Raw genomic sequence first — 24,010 nt, 5'->3', positions numbered from 1 at the left:
TAAAATTCAAGTATTCGGGCAAAAATGCCACTATCTTTCCCAAAAGTGCCAAGAGACATTTAGAATTAAGCTATAAATAAAGTAACTGGCAATAACTATGTTTCTAAAGGGAGACTTAAAAGGTTAGGTCTGTAGTATTATATAGTGCATATTTCACAATCCCTTGCATGTGGTCTTGATGTCCAGCACTAAGAAATGACAAACATTCCATGTCCCCCACTCTTGACTTTAATCAGCTCGCCATTTTTACCATGCAACAGCAATCAGTAATAGCAAATTATGTACTTTCAAAATGACTAAAATAATAACAAACCTGTAACAATTGCACCACATTTGGGATTTTGTTGAACATCTCCTGCAACTGGTGAAGGATGATGTTGTGGCAGTTACTGCAACCAGAATTAGGCCCAGTGGTCCCAAGTGAGATGTGAAATTTATGGTGGATAGAATTCCACTGAATACTTATCTGCAATGTGGGATAAGAAACTGAAAAGTTAGAACATAAAAAGAGAAAAGATTAAGTGTCAATCAAACTTCTGGATGTATCAGTTTTCCCCAACTTTGCACAGAATGTAAGTGCCATTAGACAGATGCAGTCAGAAGATGAGAGGAAGAAAACATCTTAAAACTGCATATGCATAAAAAATATACATAATATAAATATATATATATATATATATATATATATATATATATATATATATATATTAATGTGGTTCCTTTCTTAGTACTATTAATATGGTAAAATGAACTGCGCCCATAACACCTTAAAAAAGTTAAAGTGGCATGACATAAAAATAGTTTTTCACCTACCGAGCTTCCCTTTGTTTGCCCATAGCACAGGATAAGCTTACGATAATTGTACAGTCGGACCTCAGAAAAGAGATTTAGGTGAGGAGGTATATCTTGGGGAGAACAAAAAAAATATAAAAGTTAGTTTAGTCACTTAAAACAAAGTTGCCATGTGAAAATGATCATTATGTAAATGTTACCTTGTAAACAGCGTGAAAATTCCAATACACATTCATATAATCGTGCAATGCTATTCCAGTCATTTAGGAACATTTCTACTACTTTTCGCCCACCTACTGGTTCTGAGAGGGGGTTTTCATATGTCAGGTATACGTGTCTTGTTGTGCCTGCAAATACAAAAATTGTAAATAAAATACTTGTTACTCCTAAGAAAATAATAAACTATAATTAGTGTGAAGGAATGCATCCTACCTTGTTCTCTAGAGACAGCACTGTTCAGAGGACAGTTTGCAAACACCAACTCTGCTACCCATGTTCGGTTATTCCTGCCTTGCAGTCGGAAAGTGCAATCAAGAAGCGACTGTTCTAGCGCCTTCTGCGTTTCCTCACATATTCCTTTACATGGAGGAATTCTTTTGAATAAAAAAAGGAGTAAGATATATATATCTATCTATATCTTTATATCTCTCTATATATCAATATATCTAAGATAGATCTATCTATATATCTATCTCTGTATATACACATATACATACATACAAAGATTTAGGAATAAAGATTCCAGAATGCAATTAATTAAAATTCTAGAAAAAAAAATAAATAAATATTGTTGATTTGTTGTTTTCTTCTCCTTTTTAGCTTATCTATGTAATAGCCAGGTGCTGCAAGCTCTTATCATACTGACTAATAATCATCTGTCTAGCTCCGGTATGCTCCTATAGTTAAGCTAACTAGAGTTTAAAGACTTGCAGACTATCTCTGTCCTAAACATGCTGAACTCATCTTATACTAATTGGTTGGTCTCAGGTCTTTAATTGTGATTATTAACCACTGGGAATTAGACTATAGTGTTCAGAGTAGAGTAGAAGCAGACAAGTTATATGGGGGTACATGGATGACCGCAATAGGGAAGGGGCACTGAAATGTAAACGCCATGTTTCCACAATTGTAAAAATAGCTTGAGGTGTAGTCTTGCCATGCGATTCTGGGGCCAAGCCGATAATCATGGTTTAGCTGATCTCTTTCTTTGCTTAACCTTTTATCAGTATCGATAAGGCTCATGATATGCCTATAAGACACTGTGTACACACAAACTGGACTGTAGCACACACATTACTACTGCTGCTGTAAAAAATACCTCAAACTTGTAAGCTAGTTGGTAGAAAGGTTCTTTGCTGTGGCAGTGGTTTTGGCAGATTAACTTTGCCAGGAGGCCGAGTCCCTTCGTGGCGATATTATGCCATAGACAATCTCTTGTTCCATATATGCAATATTGCTAAAGAAAATAACTGAAAATTCAATTTACCTTAGTATTCTGATAGCATGACTGAAACCATCCCCTTCTATCTGGACACCTTGATGTGGAATGTCCATGTTGGACAACTGCAAAAGTTATTTCAAAGGGAGAGCAGTAAATATTACAGTACAGCAAACATAGCTAGATTCTGCAACTTGACCTAGATATCATCATCTAGTGCAGGGTTACAAGGGCTCTCCCTTTCATGTCAATCTAAAACGGTGTTCGAACTGCCTATAACCAACTTTAATGCTAAATAAAGTTCCTCTTAGCACTTCTTTCTATAGAACCATATGGTGTTATTACTGACTGTCCATATATGCCTGTCAGTGTGATAGATTATAAAAACCAGGCATGCCAATTCAATTTTACAAGAGACCACTATAGGGACTCCCAATGAAAGAGTAGGGACTTCTAATGAAAGGGAAACAGGTCTCACATGTAACCGGTTGAAAATCAGGTTTAGCTGAAGAGGAAGGTGCAGAGTCTGAAAAACTGAGACTGACAAGATCTGCATACCAGGACAATATGAACCAAACCACCTGCAGAGTTGAGAGTGAGGTAGGGGCTAGACAAAATAGAATGGAATCAAACTCATCTACGAGAGTGCTCCTGGGTCCAAAAACCTGACGCCATGGTGAGGGAGTTTGTGGATGTAGTCAGTAGGCCAAAAGTTCTAATTCCTGGGAGTCCAAGATTTGCACTAGGTCCTAAAACACTTGCAGGGACCATTGGTCTGGGTCCATATGTGAATGGCTCAGGAACTGTGCTTATTATTTGTCTCCACCTTGTAATATAGATCTTGAATGATAGCTGGAACAAAACACTCTCTCTGCCCATTGCAAGATGCTTCATTCATGTGCTGGTCTCTGCAAGTGTCTGTTTGGACCTAACTGCCATCTCTTGAGCAGCAATGTCCAGGAGCTCAAGGACACATAGATGGCCCTATGCTCCAGGTTAATAAAATTGGTAAGACTGACCCCCCATGGACCATGCATCCTGGGTGTGGAGATATAGGAAACCCGCCCCCAAACATCCCAGTAGGTTGTTAGTGTCTGTGGTGCACACGTAAAACTTTGCGTATGAAACCGCTAGTAGGATCGAGATCATGGTCCCCAACCACTGACACGCAGTACAGGATGCTAATGCAATGGATGGCCAGAAGTGTGTATATTAGAAAAGCTTGTACTGGAGAAGGAGCATCACATCAAAATAAAGTCCCAAAAACAACTCGGAAGTTGATGGGTTCAGCCATGATTTGGGAGGAAAGGAGAACCCAAACCTGGAAGTGAGCTCCCTGAAAAGCAAAGAAGACACATTGCTTTTGGCCTTTCCATATGGAGATATCAAGGTAAGTTACTTAAAATAGTGTAGCTCGGTTCTCATACAAAAAGTTTCCTTAATGTCCGTCCAAGGACTCAAGAAATTACCCTCCCCATAAACAATAAATAAGCAAATCTTTAAAACGCTAAAGCTAAGCATGAACATTAAATACATTAATGAAAACTGTTATTTTACCACTACTATACCCCATGTCTCACAGTGTCCCCCAATGGCAAGAAAGAGAAATTGTTATTTTAAAAGGTACATTTGATGAAAACATACTTCTGACCGAAGGCCAATAAACGGCATGTTGGAGTCACACATGGCCACGAAGTGGGCAAGCACTTTATTAAAGGCACACATTTCTCCCGTCCGCTTTGGCTTTTTAGATTCTGGAGTACCCTGATCCCCAGAAAGCTGGAAGTGACAACACAGTAGAAACTCAGTTGCAGACATATAAAATGTGCAAGACATATAGCAAGCCTGGACAAACAGAACATGTTTAACATAACTGGTAAATCAATTCTCACATATTACTGGAACACTGAATATATTTCACATAATATATTAGCTAAACCACAATGCAAAATACACAGAGGTAAAAATATACCTTGCGTTTACAGCCAGCTTTCCCCTGCTTCCGCCACGTCCCATCAAATGACAGCTCCTCAATATTTCTCTTGAATCGCTGTAGTAAAAGAGCGGTAGGTGGGCTATCTTCCCCTTCTGTGTGACTGACAGACAGGAAGTGGTAATTATACTCCAACTCTGTCGGGCTGCCAGCAACCTCAAACATCTCCACTACCTATATGTTTAAGACAAATGTGTTAGCAGAACATGTGCAGAGAATACAAAGTACTTCATGGTCAGTTTAATCTTCAGTTCTGCAATTCTAAAATTAAAATTGATTTGGTGCATATTAAAAAGTAGTGCAAAGACATGTATTCATATTTTCATATAACTTCTCAACCTCAAAGACCCTAACACTGTCCCTTAATGAGTACTCCATCTATGTGTTAAGTGTGGAAAGTCTTGTAAGTTGACCCAGAGAACACTGTACCACACAAATATCAAATCCAACAGAAAAACAGATACCAGCAGTTATAGAACTGTGGCGAATCTAAAGTGAATTAACTATTTATATTGCCCTGGTCATTTATATTCATAAGTGAGAGGGGAAGTTGGGTAAGGATGTGAAAAAACTCTCCAATTACAAATATATAGGGCAGTACATTTTGCCATACACAACACATAAAAAACGAATTAATGTTCTTACTGTTAAATCAATTATCACATAATTCAATGAGACACAGTATGTATAGGCCCTGCCAATAGGCTAATGGTCAATAACGACTTAAAAAAAGTTAGCTCTTCCTCTGCATGCCATAGCCTCGATATGATGTTGGGCTATTGAGTTTTACTTCCAAAGTAGAGATAAAGGAAAAAAAGAAAACAAAAAACCACTGGACTGAATCAACATAACCATTGGCAGCATGATTGAATTAGTGACTTCTGAAGGACCTCTACAACACTTGCCCCAATGAACCACATGAGCAATAGATTTAACAGGAAACACTGAATATGAATCTTCTTTGTATCCCTGCAATTGTATTACATTGAATGATATAAGGCAGACGCTTAGTTTGTGCAGGAGGCAGTACAATTTTAGGGTGCATAGGAGTACATCACTGAAAACTAAAACAGAAGCCATATACCTGACAAGCATGTACTACACAGCTACATAATGCAATACATATTGAATGAAGGATGAGCACTTACTATGTAATACTGTGGAAGACGTGTAAGCTTAACAAACAGCTTATGTCTGGAGAGATTGTTAATGGGATGGGTGGCATAGTTTGTCAAATGCAATATTTCACTGCACACAGTGGGAAGGTGCTTTACTGAATGCTTACAGCGCTGCTGTCCAAGCCAAAACCTGGGGAAATAATAACACAATGTAATACTAAATACTGTAATACTAAGGGTGTAAGAAAGCAGGTTACTAATCTGTTTTAGAACATCACTGAGAGAAAAAAATAATTAGTAATTTCAACAATTTCCAGACACAGTTTAGAGGTTAATATTTCCAACTATATTACCTCCCATCTCCTAACAATGGAGCCTCAACATAAAAGTTACATTTCATATATTTAGGAGTCCTTTCTATCCTGGCAAAGCAGTGCGTTACAATCTATTCTGTAACTTGTACTCAACTGCTATTAAGAGGATAAGAGTGAGCTCTATATATTACATAGGGCCCACAGATGACACCAGTATTACTGATCTCAAGGTCTAATACGAACATTATGTAAATATAACAAAATATTCCGTAACATTACTTTAAATAAACAGCACTGGAATGAACTATACCCCATTCACACTGCCTAAAAAACCTGGGTTTTTGCAGAGGCAAGTTCCGACGACCCAGGTAGAGGCTCAGCATGAAAGGGGGTCAGTGCAATTAGACCCGGGACTTTTGCAGGGTTATTCCCTTGTCAGTCCTGGGTCGCCTGCAGTGTGAATGGTGCGACCCTGATTTTTTTAACCCAGGTTTCACCGAACACCATTGAAAAGTAAAATAAATAAACATCAACAGAAGAGAAGCCAATCAGAGCTCCACATGTGATGTTGCCAGGGAGCTCCGGGCAGACCAGTGTTCAGTGTGAACACGATCATCACGGTCTACCCGGTCCAAGGTGCAGTTTGAATGGGGTCTCTGAGCTGGGATGCTCTGTGACACGGCAAAAACCCAGCTTGGAAAACCCGGGAAATTGCAAGGACTGGCAATCTGAAAGTGGCATTATATGCATTTTTACAGAACACATATGGAAAATAATCAAAATATGTGTACTATGGATTCATTTTCCTCATAATAAAAAGTACATAATGTCAGAATCAATTCCCATAGTTACTTACTTTAGTTGCTGAAGCCAAGGGATGATTTTCTTCATGTCATCGTTGATGGATTTTTCAATATCATCTAAGGTGGCTTGGTCTATAAAATAGAAATTTTCACTTTTCACTATGATTACCCAATATAAATATACTATTTACACTTATTGATTAAAAATTATTTTAGTGAAATAAAGACATGAGTGAAGAGGTTTGAGAACTCATTAAACGGTCTGTCCACCTTTGATTACCACACTCTAATCAATGCCGCGCCCCACGGTGGCTCAGTGGTTAGCACTTCTGCCTCACAGCGCTGGGGTCATGAGTTCAATTCCCGACCATGGCCTTATCTGTTGAATTGTCCTCAGTTCTACCAGCAAAGCAGAATATTTAAGCTTTGAAGCGTTCCATACTAAGGAAATAGTCAAAGGACAGCTTTGACCCCATTTAAATGAGCACTGGCCCTTTCTACTATAAAAGTTTTGCATTTGATATAAGTTGATTACTATCAGGCATTCTAATCTATCTACTGACCTACATTGTTGTGTTTATAGCACATCAGCACTTGGGAGTACTTTTTTATATATATTCTTTTGTCAGACCTGTGTTTTCAATTTATCCCTCTCCATCTGTACAGGTAATTATCATTCTTTGATGGTACAAGCAATTTTAAAAGCTTACTTTAGTTATTTTATAATATAACTTAAGCCTTTTCAATGGTAAGTAGTATTTAATATAATCAATGAATTACAAATAAAAAGACATGTAAATAAAACAGACAAAGTGAAGGAACAGGATACACTGAAATATAAATGGAAAAAATTAAAAATAAATCATCCAGATGTCCTAGCTACACAAACCTCCGAGTTGGTGGGAAGTATTACCATCAATAACCACCATCTCAAATGGCTAGACAATACATTAGCAAAATTTAAAAGGCTCAGGAGAAATTACTGTAATAAAAAAAAATACATGAACTGATCAAGGATTAGCCTTGAAAATTATACAGCAGTGACCAAGCCAATGAAGCATCTAGAAGGACTAAGATGATACATAGGAATTTATTACTTGCCTATAAAGACAATACGCAAACCACCTTACAAAAAATTGTGCTACATTTCATTACCCTGAGCACACTTTGCTCTGGCAGTGCATGAAAAAAAAATCACCAGACACCATCCCCCTCCATGCACAATGTACATATACAGCAGCAACTATTCTCATATAGCTGGGGGCATCATGCTGGTGCGCAGTTGACACAGTTGGTGGATGTCTAGTGGCTGAGTGGCACAAGTAGGAGTAGTAAATAACAGTGGGTTGCAATCTGCAAGTGCCACTTGAACTGTAATAGCAACACCAGAACCAGCGGTTAAGTAAACTCATCCTGTTAACTGTGGCTATGTAATCAATGTATCCATTAAATGTTTTTATGTAATACTTTTTCACTTCATTGTTCATTTGGTATTGTTAACTGAAAATTACAACTCCTATTTATATGCTTACTGCACACACCAATCCCCCAGAGGAAGTGTGTAATACGCTGATAAAATGTGCTGGAACATTTCAATATACACTAAGCGTTTTGGACAGGGAGCTCTTTCGGCTCCCTTACTCTCTCTTGCAGATCGGAAGGTTCTTGCTTGAAGCAGAGCACAAAACCACAAAGAGGGGCTCCACATCTCCTGGGTAAATCCCACACCATTAAATTGAAGTTCTCATAAGAGCAAGGAGACTAAGGGGTATATTTACTAAACTGTGGGTTTGAAAAGGTGAAGATGCTGCCTATAGCAACCAGAATCTAGCTCTCATTTTATAGAATCATCATCACTTATTTATATAGCGCTAGCAAATTCCGTAGCACTTTACAATTGGGGACAAACACAGTACTAAACAATACTAGGTAAATACTGAGAGGTGAGCAATATACTAAATAAATAATAACTAGAATCTGATTGGTTGCTATAGGCCTCATCTGCACTTTTTCAAACCTTCTATTTAGTACGTTTACCCGTAAGACTACCATTTCTTAATGTAACTATTTATGGTCGCAGTAATAATCATGGTTTGTATACAAAAGAACGTTTTTTTTACATCTCCACAGGAACCAGAGAGATTGTGCTCATGGGAAGTTAGGATTCCCAGATAATTACAAGAAAACCACCTTATTTACCAGTTGGGTTCATTACAAAAAAGAAGGATTGGATTATTCATTCACAACTTCACCTACTTTATAATTAATACATTAACTTAGACTGGAACTTTTCCCAAGGAGACAATTTTTTCATCTTTATTTTATCACTGTATTTTATTTCATTCTTTATATTTCAATTATAGCAAATATTTTATAAAAAGAGGATTTTTATACTTACGATAAATCAGTTTCTCTGATTCCATATGGGGGACACTGCTACCATGGGTTGTGAGAGTGGAGGTGGTGTTGGCAATTAACAGGTTAACTTTGTTAATGTATAAAAGCTGACAAATCCCTCCCCTCTGCAACCACCTGTTGCCTCTCCAGTCCAAGTATAAAGCCCCAAGGAAGGGGAGTCAACAAACCAAAGACCACACAGCAGAAAAGCAGAAGGGAGGGAAACACAGTGTCCCCCAGAAGGAATCAGAGAAACGGATTTATCACAAGTATAAAAATCCTCTTTCATCCGATCTGGGGGACACTGTTACCATGGGGACATTCTAAGCAGCCCCCTTAAGGAAGGGAACGCTCTGATAGTCCGGCACGTAGAGCACTACTGCCCAAATCAGTGTCTGCTGACGAAAATACATTGAATTGATAAAATTTGGTAAAAGTATGGACTGAGAACCACGTGGTTGCTCTGCACAACTGGTCAGCTGAGGCCCCATTTCGTGCAGCCCAGGACACCCCCACTGAACGGATAGAATGGGCCACAATACGATCTGGAACAGGTCTGTTAGCACCGACTTAAGCCTGCTTAATAGTAGAAGTATGCCACCTAGCAAATCGATTGCTTAGAGGCCGGCCATCTTCATTTTCATCTTCAAAATAAAGGATCCGTGTGGCAAATCTTTGATATCCTCCTGACAAATTCAATTTCATAACCTTTTATTTATTGTGCAGTGCTAGATTTATTCACTTCTTCACTAGTTGGTATTTGATCTGGACTACTACTTTTCTATATTTATTATTTGCACCAACGATCATATTGAGCCTTAGGTTATTAAATACAACTATTGAAGTCAAGAATTTAGTTAATATATCTGAATGTTAATTAATAATAAGGGGTACTATAATACAATACTCAGTTCCTATTATGTCCTTTTTTAATACACTACATCTATTCACTTTTAATCATCAATTCGCTGATATTATGATTTTAATATTGAATTAATAAAGAAATTATTTTAATGTAATTTGGATCGGAGTACTTTCATAATATGCCAATAGTTTGAATAAATTCATTAAAAGGTAATCCAGATACATGCACCTTATAGTATACATACTTTTCTCTTTGTTTTTTGACACATGCTTATTTATGTACAATGGTTGCACCTTCTATGAACACATGATGAATAATACAGCTAACATAGTTTTAAATAGGAGCATCTGATTCAATGTACATTGTTAATCTATACAATCTGGTGCGACAGTCCCCTTTTCCTCTTTCTACAATAAATTCTTAGAGCCCTGACCACATCCAAAGACTCCATGGAACCTGTCCCTTAAATACTAGAACAACAATTTCTTGGTTCACAAGAAAGCTGGACACCACCTTTGGTAGGAAAGCAGGAACTGTTAAGATCCAAGGGGGCCTTTGGAGGAACATATGGAGGCTGGATATGTAGGACTCCTTGCAAGGGACGATATCTGTACTTTCAGTCAACCTAGACGAAGGCATGCATCAAAATCATCCTAGAGAAATGCCAGAAACCATGGAAGACAAAAGGCAGCCATGTGGCATGGTCAGTTATCACACCATCTGATGTAGGTTCGCCAGATGCGGTGGTAAATACGAGCTGAAATTGGTTTTGTAGCCTGAAGGAGGGTTTTTACTACTTGTGGAGAGAACCCTCTGGACCTGCACAGGTTGGCCTCAACAGCCCTGCAGTTAAATTGAGCCTAAATAATTCCCGATGTGTGAATGGTCCTTGCTGAAGGTGCTCTTGAAGAGGTAATTTCAGACCCAGACCTAGCGTTAGCCCCAGAATGTCTGCGTACCAAACTCGCCTTGGTCAAGCGGGAGCCACTAGTATGACTGCGAGTCCCCCTTGCTTCACTCATCAAAGGACTATGGGAATTATAGGGATCATAAACTGAATCCCCATGGCATCGTCATGACGTCGATGGCCACCGCAAAGGGGTCTCATGCTCGAGAGCAAAACGGAGGTACCTTCCTCTTGTGACGTGATGCCATTAAGTCCAGGTCCGGGATTCCCCATTGTAGGACCAGAGACTGAAAGTCCTCCGGATGGAGCAACCACTCGTCCGGCAATATCGCGTGCTGGCTGAGAAAGTCCGCTCCGTTTTGTATTCCTGGGATAAAAATTGCTGATATAGCGAGAACATGGTTCTCTGCCCAGGTCAAGATCTCAGCAGCCACCCTCATTGCTCCCGTGCTCCTGGTGACCGCCTGTCCTTTGACATGTGGCATTGCCGTCACATTGTCAGACTGCAGACGGACTGGGTGTCCGCGAAGTATCGTCTGGGCCTTCTAGAAGGCCATTTACATGGATTTTCGCTCCAGAATGTTGATGGGGAGAGAAGCGTCCTGAGCGGTCCAGAGTCCCTGAAACCGTAACTGAAGTACCACAGCACCCCATCCTGTCAGTCTGGCGTCTGTGGTTACTAAGATCCAGGACCATGGGGCAAAGGACCATCCCATTGTCAGATTGTCCTGGACTGCCCACCCATCTGAGGTGGACTTGATCTGCCTTCGTCTCTGGTGATAATTGTATCAGGTGTTCCGGAACCTGGCGATGACTTTGGCGGAAAGGAGAGAGGCAACACATGTAAGCATTGCCTCTTTCTTTTGAGGGATGTGGGTTTAACTGGTTGCGAAGAACCAACGAGGTGCTTGAACAGATAGGTCTATCATGTATTCTCTTGTCATGATCACCGGTATCCAACGGTCTTCTGAGGATGCTGTCCACTGATCTCTGAACAGTAGCAGACGTCCAACCACTCCCGCGAGGATGGGAGGGAGACAATCAAACTGACTGTTTTACTGGAAGCTTGGGAAAGTTTATAAGTGCCAAAACTCCTAGCCCACCTACTATACCCTAATGTCTCGCAGTGTCCCCCAATGGCAGGAAAGAGAAATGGATATTTTGTGAAGGAGGAAGACCTAGCTCTATACGATTGTCCTCTAGACGCCGAAGTGCTCCGTGTGCCCGACCCAGGCCAGCGGAGCCCCCACAAAAGGACTGTCTAAATGAGCCAAATCTCGGTGTCCTAGGTTTTGGAACATTTACAGGGAGGAAGCTGTTTTTGCCTCCTGTGGCCTGGCAAATTATGATGTCCATTTCAGGGCCGAATAACACTCCCCCTGAATAAGGGAGTGATTCTAACGACTTTTTTGATTCTGTGCCTGCATCCCAGAACCTGAGCTATAAGCCTATCTGGCTGCTACTGCAGTTGCAGAAATAGATGAAGAAATGGAGGCTGCATTCTGGGCAGCCTCCTAGAAGTATCCGGAAGCGTACTTGAGATGCAGGGCAAGGGGGAGCAATTCCAAATTTTGCAGACCCGCTAATTGGTCAGCCTATGTTTCCATGGCCCTGGCAACCCATGCCGATGAAAACATAGGTCTGAATGATGTACCTGGCACAGTGTAGAAAGACTTTAAAAATTCCACTATTTTGCAGTCAGTATTATCCTGCAGGGTGGCTGTCCCTGGGATAGGGAGTGTGGTGTGTTGTGCCAAACGCACCACCGGTGAATCAACTCTTGGAACCTATTCCCAGTTGAAGTCCTCCTCCTGTAATGCATGTAAAACCAGATACCTTCGCGGAACAGTACATTTCCTATCTGGTTGGTAACTGCTATGTTTGTTACATATTCTTTTACTAAAAACTTAATAAAAACCTTTTGAGAAAAAAAAAAAAAAGAATGAAATACAGGCAATCACTCACAAGCAAACAGAAAGATACTGTTGACAGAGTCAAAAATTAGTATCCCTTGCAAAGGCTATGTGGTATGCAATTAGTATTCTATATTTTATTAAAAAATGCTATTGCAACACAACTTTTGTTTCAATATACCCCTATCATCAGTTATTTATATAGTGTCACTAATTCCTCAGCGCTGTACAGAGAACTCACTCACATCAGTCCCTGCCTCATTGGAGGACTGATTGGAGGCACACAGACAGACAGAGACTAAGGTAAATTTTTGATAGCAACCAATTAACCTACTAGTATGTCTTTAGAGTGTGGGAGAAAAACCAGAGCACCTGGAGGAAACCCACGCAAAAACAGGGAGAACATACAAACTTCACAGAGATAAGGGCATAGTCGTGAATCAAACTCATGTCCCCAGTGCTGTGAGGCAGAAGTGCTAACCACTAAGCCAAGAGATATAGGCAAAGTAGTACTTAGCCTTCCAATCAGGCTAAGATGTCTTATGGAGCAGAAGAGGTCTGTCAGCAACGTATTGTCCCAGAGAATGTCTGCTGCACTTTTCCCGGGCAGTGTTTAGCGACCTTGGAATAGCACACTTGCTTCAGACTGCGAGGGGGGACTCTTTCCTTAGTACCCTCCGACTGCACCTTTTTTCCTGCTCTTCCTCAAGTTTTTTGCTGTTAAAGAGGGAGATCTGCTGCATCTATATTAGCAAGCAGTCGCTTGCAGCAGATTTCTAGTGGCCGTTTTTTTTCTGTTTGCACAAGTACCTCCCCCCCCTCCTTTGCTGAGGAGGGGAATTGGTATAATCCAATATGGCAGTCCCTGGCGATCCGACTTACCGGCGCTCTTTGCCGTTTGCTGATATCATGGTCCTGTAGCAGCCTGGCAGCGGCTATAATTCGCTTATCAGCGCCGACTGCTAAAATAAAAAAAACTTTCGATGTAAGCCAGAGCCGGCCGGCTCTCACTGTCTGAATAAGTGTGCTCTGCAAGCTAACAGAGCACACTGCTGCAAAAAATAAGTTACATTTTGGGAGAAAAATTTTAATAATTTCTTCCTGTCATAAAAGTAAGCCCAACTCCCTTGGGCACTTAACTAAGACTGGAGAGGCTACAAGGGGTTGCAGAGGGGAGGGTTTGTAAGCTTTGATACATTAACAAAGTTAACCTGTTAAGTGCCAACTCCACCTCCACTTTCACAACCCATGGTTGTGAAAGCACGGTGGCTCAGTGGTTAGCACTTCTGTCTCACAGCACTGGGGTCATGATTTCAATTCCCGACCATGGCCTTATCTGTGTGAAGTTTGTATGTTCTCCCTGTGTTTGCGTGGGTTTCCTCCGGGTACTCCGGTTACCTCCCATACTCCAAAAACATACTGGTGGGTTAATTGGCTGCTATAGTGTGTGTGTGTGTGTGTTAGGGAATTTAGACTGTAAGCTCCAATGGGGCAGGGACTGATGTGAATGAGTGCTCTGTACAGCGCTGCGGAATCAGTGGCGCTATATAAATAAATGGTGATGATGATGGTAGCAGTGTCCTGCAGATAGGATGAAAGAGAAATTGTACTTTTGTCTGTTTCAAGTGCATGTTTTTCTGTGCCCAATACCGTGTCATGCGTTCGGCAGTTACAGATGGCTGCATTTTATATGAGCTCTGTGCCTTATATCCCATATAATCATCCTCTCACAAGTATAAAATAGCTAAACAATTCGTGAAGGCAGTGGGAAATTACAAGGTGGTGTTGAGGAGCGTCATCACACAAAGGACAGGGTTGTTTTGAAAATCTATCTAGAACAACATCTCAATTTAGCTACTGGTCCCAGTGAGTTCAACTCATTGCTGTCGCCATCTCTGTTCCTCCTTTGTCGATATATGTGGTCTCCTTAAAGACAGCATCTGCCGCCACATCTCCTACACACATGTGCAACATTTGTCCTGGCTCTGTGTCCAGCAGTGAGCATCATGCCAAAGAAGAAGAAAACCACACAGCTACTCCGAGCTGGCAGATAACCACAAGAGTGCCAATACAGCATAAAAGCAATTCCTTGTTCAGAATAAGAAGAGGAAGGAGGTGCAGTTAAGATAAAGCTGAAGGATGGTCATTGTTGCCAGCAGATGAGTGTCTTAAGATTTTATAATGACTAGTTCAGCATTCCACTGTGTTTCTTCATTCTAAACATAACACCACCGGAAATTTGTGTCACCAATGGCTGCTTTAATATTGGTGGCTGATAATGCTTCTGCCTTACCACAGCTATATATACACTCTCCCCACCACCAGCTACAATTGCTTTGCCACCATCTTATGTATCAATTGTTACCCATAGCTCTTAGATTGGAAGCTCATTTGGATAGGACTTTCTGTTTCATTATATGCTATTGTATCATGATCCCCGCAATATGCAGCATTGCATAACATGCTGAGGCTTATAAAGGACATAATACTACTACAATTATGATGACTTTTGATGAATGATTGGACACCATTGTTTTAAGCAGCACAACAATTTGTTCTGTTACATTATTCAGGATCTAAATGCTAAATGATAATATGCAGATATTGTCCTATTTTACAGATGAAAAGGAACACTTAGGACTCGTTCACATGTGATCTGTATAAATAGGTAGAAATGCATGAAAACTAACACAAAATTTAGTACTGTTTTCCATGTGTTTTTACGAATATAATCTACTGTACTGGAAATGCAAATCATAAAGCATGAGAAACAGGTTGTGGTGTGTTCTAGAAGTTTAATGTGCCATTAGAACATAATGGTGAAAATAAGCCCATAAGAAATCATCCATTCTTATTTAATGCCCTTTCAGGAATTAGTTTGTAGCTGTAAAGCACATTAACATCAGAAAGGTATGAACAAGTTTCAAAACTTGAGAATCTCGGTTTTGCAGAAAACTGCAGCATTTTGGCTAGTATTTCAAGACCCAGTGAGATATTATACACAAATAAGCTGTGCTTAGATGGGATAAGTGTAGTATACACGATATCACAGAGTATTTAACAGAATAACAGCTACACAAACATTCTGCATTCCAACAGCAGGAAACTACAACCCCAACATATAAGAAACGTGCAAAACCTACCTATACAATTTATCTCTAAAATGGTACCAAACATCCAACCAAACTGGGAAACTCCATATATGCATATTAGAAGTACACTTATGCCTTAAGGACTTGACTTCAATTACTGATCTCAAGCATCAATTATCTTAATAATAAACATGAAAACATCACAAGCACTTCAGGTCGGTGGTAGTGGTGACCAAGGCTCTGACAAAGCAGACACACTTAACAACTACAAATTAACCCCGAAAGCAATAATAGCGATAGTATAACAATATGGACTTCTATGACAAAATGAGACTGTCCAAAACATCTGTTAAAAAGTCATTTTTTATGTAAACACAGTGCAAATGCTGCTTTTGTAGCGGCAATGGGAGGCCCCACTGCGTGGATTACATTATACAGGCAGTGCGGCCGCCCATTGCTGCTTTAAAAGCGGCATTTGCACTGTGTCTATTAAAAATGACGTAATTTTTTTATGAAGATATTTTTACATAATTTTACATCTGTAGATCATTCGATGTGCCGGACACAATAAGTGCCTCCTATATGGTAACTCCATATTGTTATACTATCGCTATTATTGCTTTTGGGGTTAATATGTAGTTGTTAAGCGTGCTGGCTTTCTCACACCCGTTTATTCATACCACACCCCTTCAGGTCACGTCCACAGATCAAAATTCATCCTTCCACAAAACATTAAGTCAAAGAATGAGATAACTAGACCAATATTACAGCAGAGAACATGCCAGGTCCTACAAATGGAGATCAGGATAGAAGGCATGGAAAAAGAGGGTGGAACCAGGAACTGAAAAGGCAAATAAATGCCCTAGTTACCCCCAATAATGCTGGTAGGAAGCTCAGAGATTTGATATACACTAGCTGCTGTAACAGTACAGTTGGTAATAACAAAGAGTTCTTGCAATCACTTGCAAGAAGGAAAGTAGGTACACATTCCAATGCTAAATAAGGAAGTAAGGTCTGTGCAGTCCTTTGCACTCTTAGCAACTTTTATATAACTGACAGATGACCAACAAGCTTTATGCCATAGCAATGAGCAGAGATGAGATGCAAGTCACTGCAAGAACAGGACCAATAGACAAAAAGCAAGCAATGTTGATAAGGCCATAAGAGTTGAAATTACCCTTAATATCTCATGCACATCTCATACTAATAAAAAGTAATACTCAAAATATGTATCAACTTCTTTATTTATTCCTAGGATTAGGGCTACAGAAAATAAGCCTAATAGACTTATAAGGGAATGAAAAAGGGCAAGAAAAGTAAAATTTTGGACATAATTCTGCATAAATAGTTGTTCAGATTCCATGAGTAACAAAAGAAACTGTATTGATTTAATGGTCACACCTGTCCTATTTAATATATAAAGATACCCCGATATCAACAATTGTATTTGCTTATTTGTGCCAGCACATAGAAATGCATACGCCAAACATAGATTTAGGTTAACGACTTAACCTAAGAATATTGTGGTTAAATGATAAAGAAATGGCAGTTTAAAGTATAATTCCACCCCAAATCCCTTCTCATCAGATCTTTAAAGGCATCCCAGGATCAAAGTAATGCAGGTAAATGACATTTTCTTATTGAAAAGCACATTTACATAAGCTTGTGAAAGCTTTTAAACTAAATTTATTTTAACTAACAATAATATGCTTATTGTGTCTATCAGACATATAGAAAACATTTAAAATGTAGTTAGGTTGCCTCTAAACCTTACCAAATCCATATAACATGAGTTGAAACATTCCAGAATGAAGATCTACAAACACATGAAGACACTCTGAGCGGCCGCAGGGCTCTAGAATGGGAATGACCAGGGTTGGCAGAGATGTTTCCACAAATGCTTCAAAACAAAAAGACAGCTTCAAATCAAACAAAACCATGAAAAATATTATTGTTTAGCTTTTTTTTTTTAACTTCCCTTTCCCCTATTTCAATTATCTGGGACTCAAGGAAAGATCCTATACAACAGAGGCTATTGATCACCAGATGTATCATACTCCCCTTCCATGTCAGGTAAACAATCAAGTACTCTAATAAGTATATTGTTTGTCATAAATTTCAATGATTTCACCTGAAAAATCCACTATTTTTTTTTTTGGGGGGGTGTTATTCCCATCTCATACTAGAAGTGTACAAGCAGCAATTGAATGCTCCCAAAAATTGTGAGGAACCCCCATACATTAATCAAAGGTGATAATATGAAAATACACAAAAGTAAATTATAACCAACAGAATTCTATGTTATTCAGGAAATCACACAATTCTAAAATACGATCACTGAAACTATGTATTTATTTGTGCACTTATGAAATGTCTTGCTATCTGGCATGGCCATGAAAAATTACACCAGCTTCAGGTAAGTGGCAGGACTGCAAGTATCATTAGCCAGCAAGGAAGAGAGAAGGGCTTAATTATAATTAAAGTGTAGATGATAATTCTATAAGCTCTCTAACAGATCTGCCTTCACAACTGCCTTCTGCTTATTTATAAAGACGTTTTCTTTCACTCAATATTTATCTTTCAAAAAGAAAAACACACCAACACACACAGACACACACCAGTGGAAAATACATACAGTTGTCTCTGGGGTTGAAGTACTTTAAGATGGCTTTCAGTTCCTGCAACTTCTGATGCGACCTTGCATGAACACTATCTATTAGCAGTTTTTCTATAGACAGATGGTCGATCTACACAAAAAAAAAAACAACAAAAAAAAACAAGAATATACACAAATGTAGAAATATATGCAGCAAATAATTAACAAGGAATCAAAACTGGTTAATGAGAAGCAATTGCTTACCCGCATAGCTCTTTCCAATAATTTGGAATCACAAACTGGTAGCGGAGGTTCATGAGAAATTTGCAAAGGTTTTGAGCCATCATTCTCATCGATCTTTATAGTGACCTTATGAACAGGAGCTGTGCCTGTTTTTCTTCCCAGTACCTGTTGGCTGCAATTCAAAATAGATCAACAAAAATTACACAGATCCTTATGCGTGCGATACTAGTGCTAATCACAAAAAAAATGTACACTCCACAAGGCAGTCATGGGGACTAGAGGAACCGAGGTTTTAGGTTACAAAGCAGTGAAAATGTCTATGTGAGTGTGTGACGGGATTTGCATAGTTGACCAACACTAGTTTCACTAAAGAAAGGCAAACAGAAAACAAGAGGGACATACCATTTGCTTGGAATAAGTTGCAAGCACAAATTGCATTGGATCACTTAACGCACAATAAACCATACAAAAAGAAGCATTCAGGCATCTTTATCAAACAATAAAAAATAACCTAGGCTTATCCAATCAAACAAAAATACCTATAAAACAGGGTGAAAACAAACAAACAAACAAAAAACATACACAATAAACCCAAGTTGTCATGGAATCTGTAAGGTTGCATGTAGAAGGTATCAGATATTTTTTTCTAAAATGAATTATGGCCTAAATGTAAATCTACTGCCTGTGACCCCTAATTGACCACATTAAAAAAAGAAAAAAACGAAAAAAACCTATTTTCCTGGTAAAAAAATTTAAATCTAACATTGTTTGCTTATTCTGTCAATCATACACCCAGATGTATTCACCGATGAAACCTTATTATTTCCAAATGGCCTTAAAAAGTACTTAACTATAACAGTTTTTATTAAATGTCCACTGTTCACTATTGAGCTAGACAGGAGGAAGAGTTCCAAGCCTTCTGTGGGAGGAGCTTAAATTCTATCAATGACCTCTGCGCTCTCCTCTACTGATGGTGACCCCATTGTGAGTAAGTCTCCGAATATCTTAAAAGTGGACTACTAGCTTTAACATAGGCTTTGTAACAAAAGGGAAGGACTGACCCTGTCATGTGACTGTTACCTAAAGACAAATTGCACTGTAAAACTCACAACAGAGAACTCAATCTGTCCAGTTTCTTCAATAAACCTCCTTAGAGAGTCATTGAAGAGGACAGGATGGATATAAACACACACCATGAGCTGCAGCACGAATGCACAGGATGCAGCAGAATTCAGCTTTCATAGCTCTCCTTATGTGAAGCTACGAGGGAGTGAGGAGACATCTATATAACAGGGTTTTCCAAATGTGGACAGACCTTTTACGTTTGCTGCATTTTATATAACTTAATGCCCAAGTGTACCGTAGTATCTGCCACACAAGGATATATATATACAAGATGTCCTATATTTGAGAGTGAAAGTTTATTAAAGGGATTATACATGGAAATGGTTTCTCTTACAATTTAAATAAATTAAATACATAAATGATATACAAAGTAAAACAAAAATATGGTCAAAGACGTTATGTTTAAAAGGCCTATGATGAAGCATATCAGCAATACTTATGCCAGTGTCACGTAGAGATGACATAATTTTAGGGAGACAGAGGAATAGGGGAATGTAGAGGTGCAGGAAGCTCATCCATGGCTATAGGAAGAGACTGCAGTAATTGTGACATCAACTATTAAGTCTAGGATATCAATGCCATTTATTTAATTTTTTGTTTTTTTAAAAGCATATACATTATTAAATTCAGATTCAAAAACAAAGGATCTGTATATTAATTGAGAGAGAATTGTAGAGACCAAATACTTTTGCGTTTATTAGAGGAAATGGTGTTATTTGAAAAGAGTGCCAATATTTTAAGCCACGATTGTACGATGCTTATTTTTGTCTCCCAGACCTATTTTATATCATCCTTGCAAAGGTAGTAACCCTTTTAAAAATGCATGAACAAATAAAATACATACTTCCAGACAGCTAATATGAGGCATTTCCCAGCAATGTATCGTTCAATCTGAACAAGATCTCCCCACCGTTCCCTTATTAGCATTTGTGCTTGTGAATGGAGGACTTCCAGCTGAAGAGATAAGCAGAAAGAATCTACCCAAGACAAAGTTAAGGAAAACAGAAAAAACTAAATTACAGAAAAAGGCCTAGATTACACAGACAAAAATTGCAATACTTTATCAGTTATAAATTTTAGAGAATAATCAGAAAAATGAAGTGTCTTCATTGCATGGCATACACCCAGTGGTGGATTATAACAAAGCTGATTGGCCAAATGACACAGAGCCCCCCAAAAAGATTAAATGAACCAGTGGTTCTAAACCCTGTCTTCAGGCCACTTCAACAGTATATCATTTTCAAATATCATAACAGGTTAATGCCAGGTAGGAATTTCACATAACTTTTACTCCTGCAAGTCTATCCACAAAGCATGCATTAGTGGCGAGGTCTGAGCATAGTCGAGAACTTTGTGGTTAATACACTATGGCTGCCCATCTCCTGACCACCAAGAAGCGTTCAATTATTTCAACTTCTAAAGTGGACAACACAAACTTTATGACGGTAACCAGCAAAGAATTTGCCAGAACAGATGATAAAATTAGTTACTAGCTTCACAAATTCTGTACAGCCAGCAGAAACAAACAATCTGAATCCAAAAAGCTGAAAGGATACGCAAACATGTATACATGTCCTGAAGTGGTTTCTCATCAGCAAAAAGCCTGGATTGAACCAACTGGTGGATGAAGTTAATTTGCAGGCTATGAACCAGGGCACGACCATCTGATAAAAAAAAAAAAAAAAGGTAAAATGTCCATTAAAACTGTCATAAAGCCTGAATAATAATGTCAATTACTAACAAATTACCTAGTGCTATACTATAATTATTTCAGCAAGATGCTTAACTGGACCATTAAGAAAATAAGGTATTATAGATCAAACCATTGAAAATAGTACCCTACGAAAGGTAATTTATATGAAGTTTAATGAAAGAATTTTGATAAAAACCCCTCTTAAGATATAAACTCTTTTTTTTATCAGCAAAGTTTGGTAGGTGCTGCATCTGTGAATGGACATTTAGACGTGTCCATTAAAGATAGCAGCAGCACGATCAATAGTGTGATATCTCTGAAAGATCTAAATAGAATTTTTTTTATTTTTTTTTTATTGGGTGGGGAACAAATGTTCTTAAAATGGTCTTTGATGGAGTTACTTCGTTTTTAAATCATATTTTATTAGAAATGGGCGGTAAACTCCACCATCTTTATCATTAAGCCCCACCCTCGTTTGCAAGCCGTGAAATGGGATGTCCTGCCAAAACCGGGACAGTTGGGAGGTATGAGATAAGGCAACTTCCAATAACAGATCCAGGTAACCTGGCTGTCAGTTACTATTTGTTCCAGTTTCTGGCCATATAGCTGCATCAGAAAAGTACACATTTATTATCCCTCTACTCAGGAAATGTAGCCAATCGACATTTGCTGTGTATTACAGCTCTTTCGACCATACGCTGTACAAACTTGTGCTTCCCTTTTGAGAATCAAACTGCCCCCCCCCTCAAAACAAACAAAAAACCCAACAACAAAAAGATACAAAATTCAAAAAGGCCCAACATACACACCTCCGGTTTCTTTATCTTCAACAAGAATCTCCAATTTCAGAAGCCTCCACGGAACCTCAGGATCATCTCCCATTACTGTGAGGGTGGCTTCAAACTCTCCTTCTACACGAAATTTTACTCTTCCATTGGCTGCAGAATTTTATAAAAACATTTTTGTTATATAAAACAAAACAAGAGGAAGAATCAGTTAGCATTTAAATAAACAGGACACTAATAGCATTGTGTGCACAGTATTATTTATTGTATGACTGATCGTTAATTGTAGGACAGGTTTAAAGTAGGATCCAAATCGGGTTGTGCACGATCAATGCTCAATTCCCCATATCCCCTCCACCACAAAGTAGAACAGGAATAAAAAATAAATGAAGTTTACGAGGCAGAGTTCTGTGTACTCACAAAGCACCTTTCTTGTGATGTATAAAGAAATACATCTGATTAAAGTTACAAAAACAAACTTTGAATTATATGATATTCTAACAATCTGCTTTGATTTTTTTTTTAGGGGAAAAAATGTATTAGGTTTAATGTCCTGCACAAGGATTGAACATGAGAAATGTAAAGCACAAAATAAAAGATCTGTTATAAAAACAATCATACCAACTGTAAGATTTGCCAGCTGCGGTGGCAGGTCTGTGGTTACCAAGCGATGTCTGAGGATCTGATTGAGATGATGAAGTGTTGATTGCTTCTCACTTTTGGTAATAGGATCAGGAGGGATTATTTTATCCTGTCAGGTAAAACAAATCATAAAAAAGAAAATTTCAGTCATGAGAAAAAAAGTTGATTTTTTCACACTTAAATAATTTTTTCGGATACTTGCAGAAATACATAGATGGTGGGCAAGTTTCAACCTCTAACAGGCAGTGCCAGTTTACCAGAAAAAATTACAAAAGCAGCTACACAAGTCAGACACAAAGCATTCCCCAGGTGGACTATTCTGTGTACCCTTCAAGCATTGAAGAAAGGGGTTCAACTGGAAGTACAATAAAGTCCCCATTTCTCCTACTGCAGGGGTAAACAGAGGGATATAGCAAAGCCACCCACATAGAGAAGAGGGAAGAAATGGCTAAACCACACTGGCCACATGGAGGACTTTTCTGCCAAAGGCAGACTCTGCCTTGTTGGCCACGTCCATCTTCTAAAATCTGTCAAAAGTATGCGGCGACAACAAGGTGGCTGCTTTGCAGACCTGTGCAAAACGCAGGAAGGACCGACCACCCAGATTGAATTGAGTCATAACACTGAAGGGGATCAGTTCTCTGAAAGTGGCCTAGTCTAATCTAATCATTATTCTGATCAATCTGGATATGGAAAGGGTTTAAGTGCCTCTTCTTAGTTGATATCCATTGAAAAACATAAAGAGGCAATCCATATGCGGGAACATCTGTGTCCCAGAGATATAAACATAAAAACAGTGGGCTACATCCAGGGTATGAAGTGTCACCTCCTTGGCATATAGGACAAGGGCACAAATCTTCTGGTTAATATGGAACCCTGAGATCACCTTCTCTTGAAGGATTACCCAACAATGAAATGTACGTAGCAGAAACCATAGCAAAGAGAAATGTCACCTTACAAATGAAGATAGACAATGAGACTGAATGCAGCACCTTGCAGGTCTTTCTGAAATCTTAAAGTTCCATGGAGGAACAAGAGCACGAATTGTCAACCAGACATGACCCGAGTCATGGAAATACTTCTCTGGATTAGCCCATTCCTCTGCAACAAGTTCATTTTTGAACAATCAGGGGTGTAAAAATAAATCATGAAGGCTGGGCCTGATCTAAGGAGTCAAGGATATGTAGGGCATAAATAACTGTTTTAACAAGCTAGAGGATCCCAATTTCACCAAATCAGCGGTCAGAAAATATTTGTTTCACTTTCACTTCTGCCTCCCAATCTTCAACTCTGG

General features: G+C 39.0%; 1 protein-coding gene across 3 annotated transcripts in view; it reads right to left on the bottom strand.

The window, feature by feature from the left end:
• Positions 1-24,010, bottom strand: part of MED14 (mediator complex subunit 14) — a 47,239-nt gene that overhangs the window by 16,444 nt on the left and 6,785 nt on the right. For all 3 annotated transcript variants that reach the window (XM_075196410.1, XM_075196407.1, XM_075196409.1), the window contains exons 5-20: positions 22,696-22,825; positions 22,099-22,227; positions 21,153-21,260; positions 20,441-20,573; positions 18,493-18,643; positions 18,268-18,379; positions 17,407-17,532; positions 6,512-6,590; positions 5,372-5,531; positions 4,203-4,397; positions 3,875-4,009; positions 2,279-2,355; positions 1,225-1,385; positions 993-1,139; positions 814-905; positions 314-466 (exon numbers count right to left, since the gene is read on the bottom strand). In XM_075196410.1, coding sequence (XP_075052511.1) covers positions 314-466; positions 814-905; positions 993-1,139; positions 1,225-1,385; positions 2,279-2,355; positions 3,875-4,009; positions 4,203-4,397; positions 5,372-5,531; positions 6,512-6,590; positions 17,407-17,532; positions 18,268-18,379; positions 18,493-18,643; positions 20,441-20,573; positions 21,153-21,260; positions 22,099-22,227; positions 22,696-22,825 — 2,088 coding nt within the window. The remainder of the gene's footprint in view (positions 1-313; positions 467-813; positions 906-992; positions 1,140-1,224; positions 1,386-2,278; positions 2,356-3,874; positions 4,010-4,202; positions 4,398-5,371; positions 5,532-6,511; positions 6,591-17,406; positions 17,533-18,267; positions 18,380-18,492; positions 18,644-20,440; positions 20,574-21,152; positions 21,261-22,098; positions 22,228-22,695; positions 22,826-24,010) is intronic.

Source organism: Mixophyes fleayi, chromosome 2, assembly GCF_038048845.1.
Source record: "Mixophyes fleayi isolate aMixFle1 chromosome 2, aMixFle1.hap1, whole genome shotgun sequence".
In the NCBI taxonomy this organism is placed as follows: domain Eukaryota; kingdom Metazoa; phylum Chordata; class Amphibia; order Anura; family Limnodynastidae; genus Mixophyes; species Mixophyes fleayi.
This window is presented reverse-complemented; position numbering and strand designations above follow the sequence as displayed.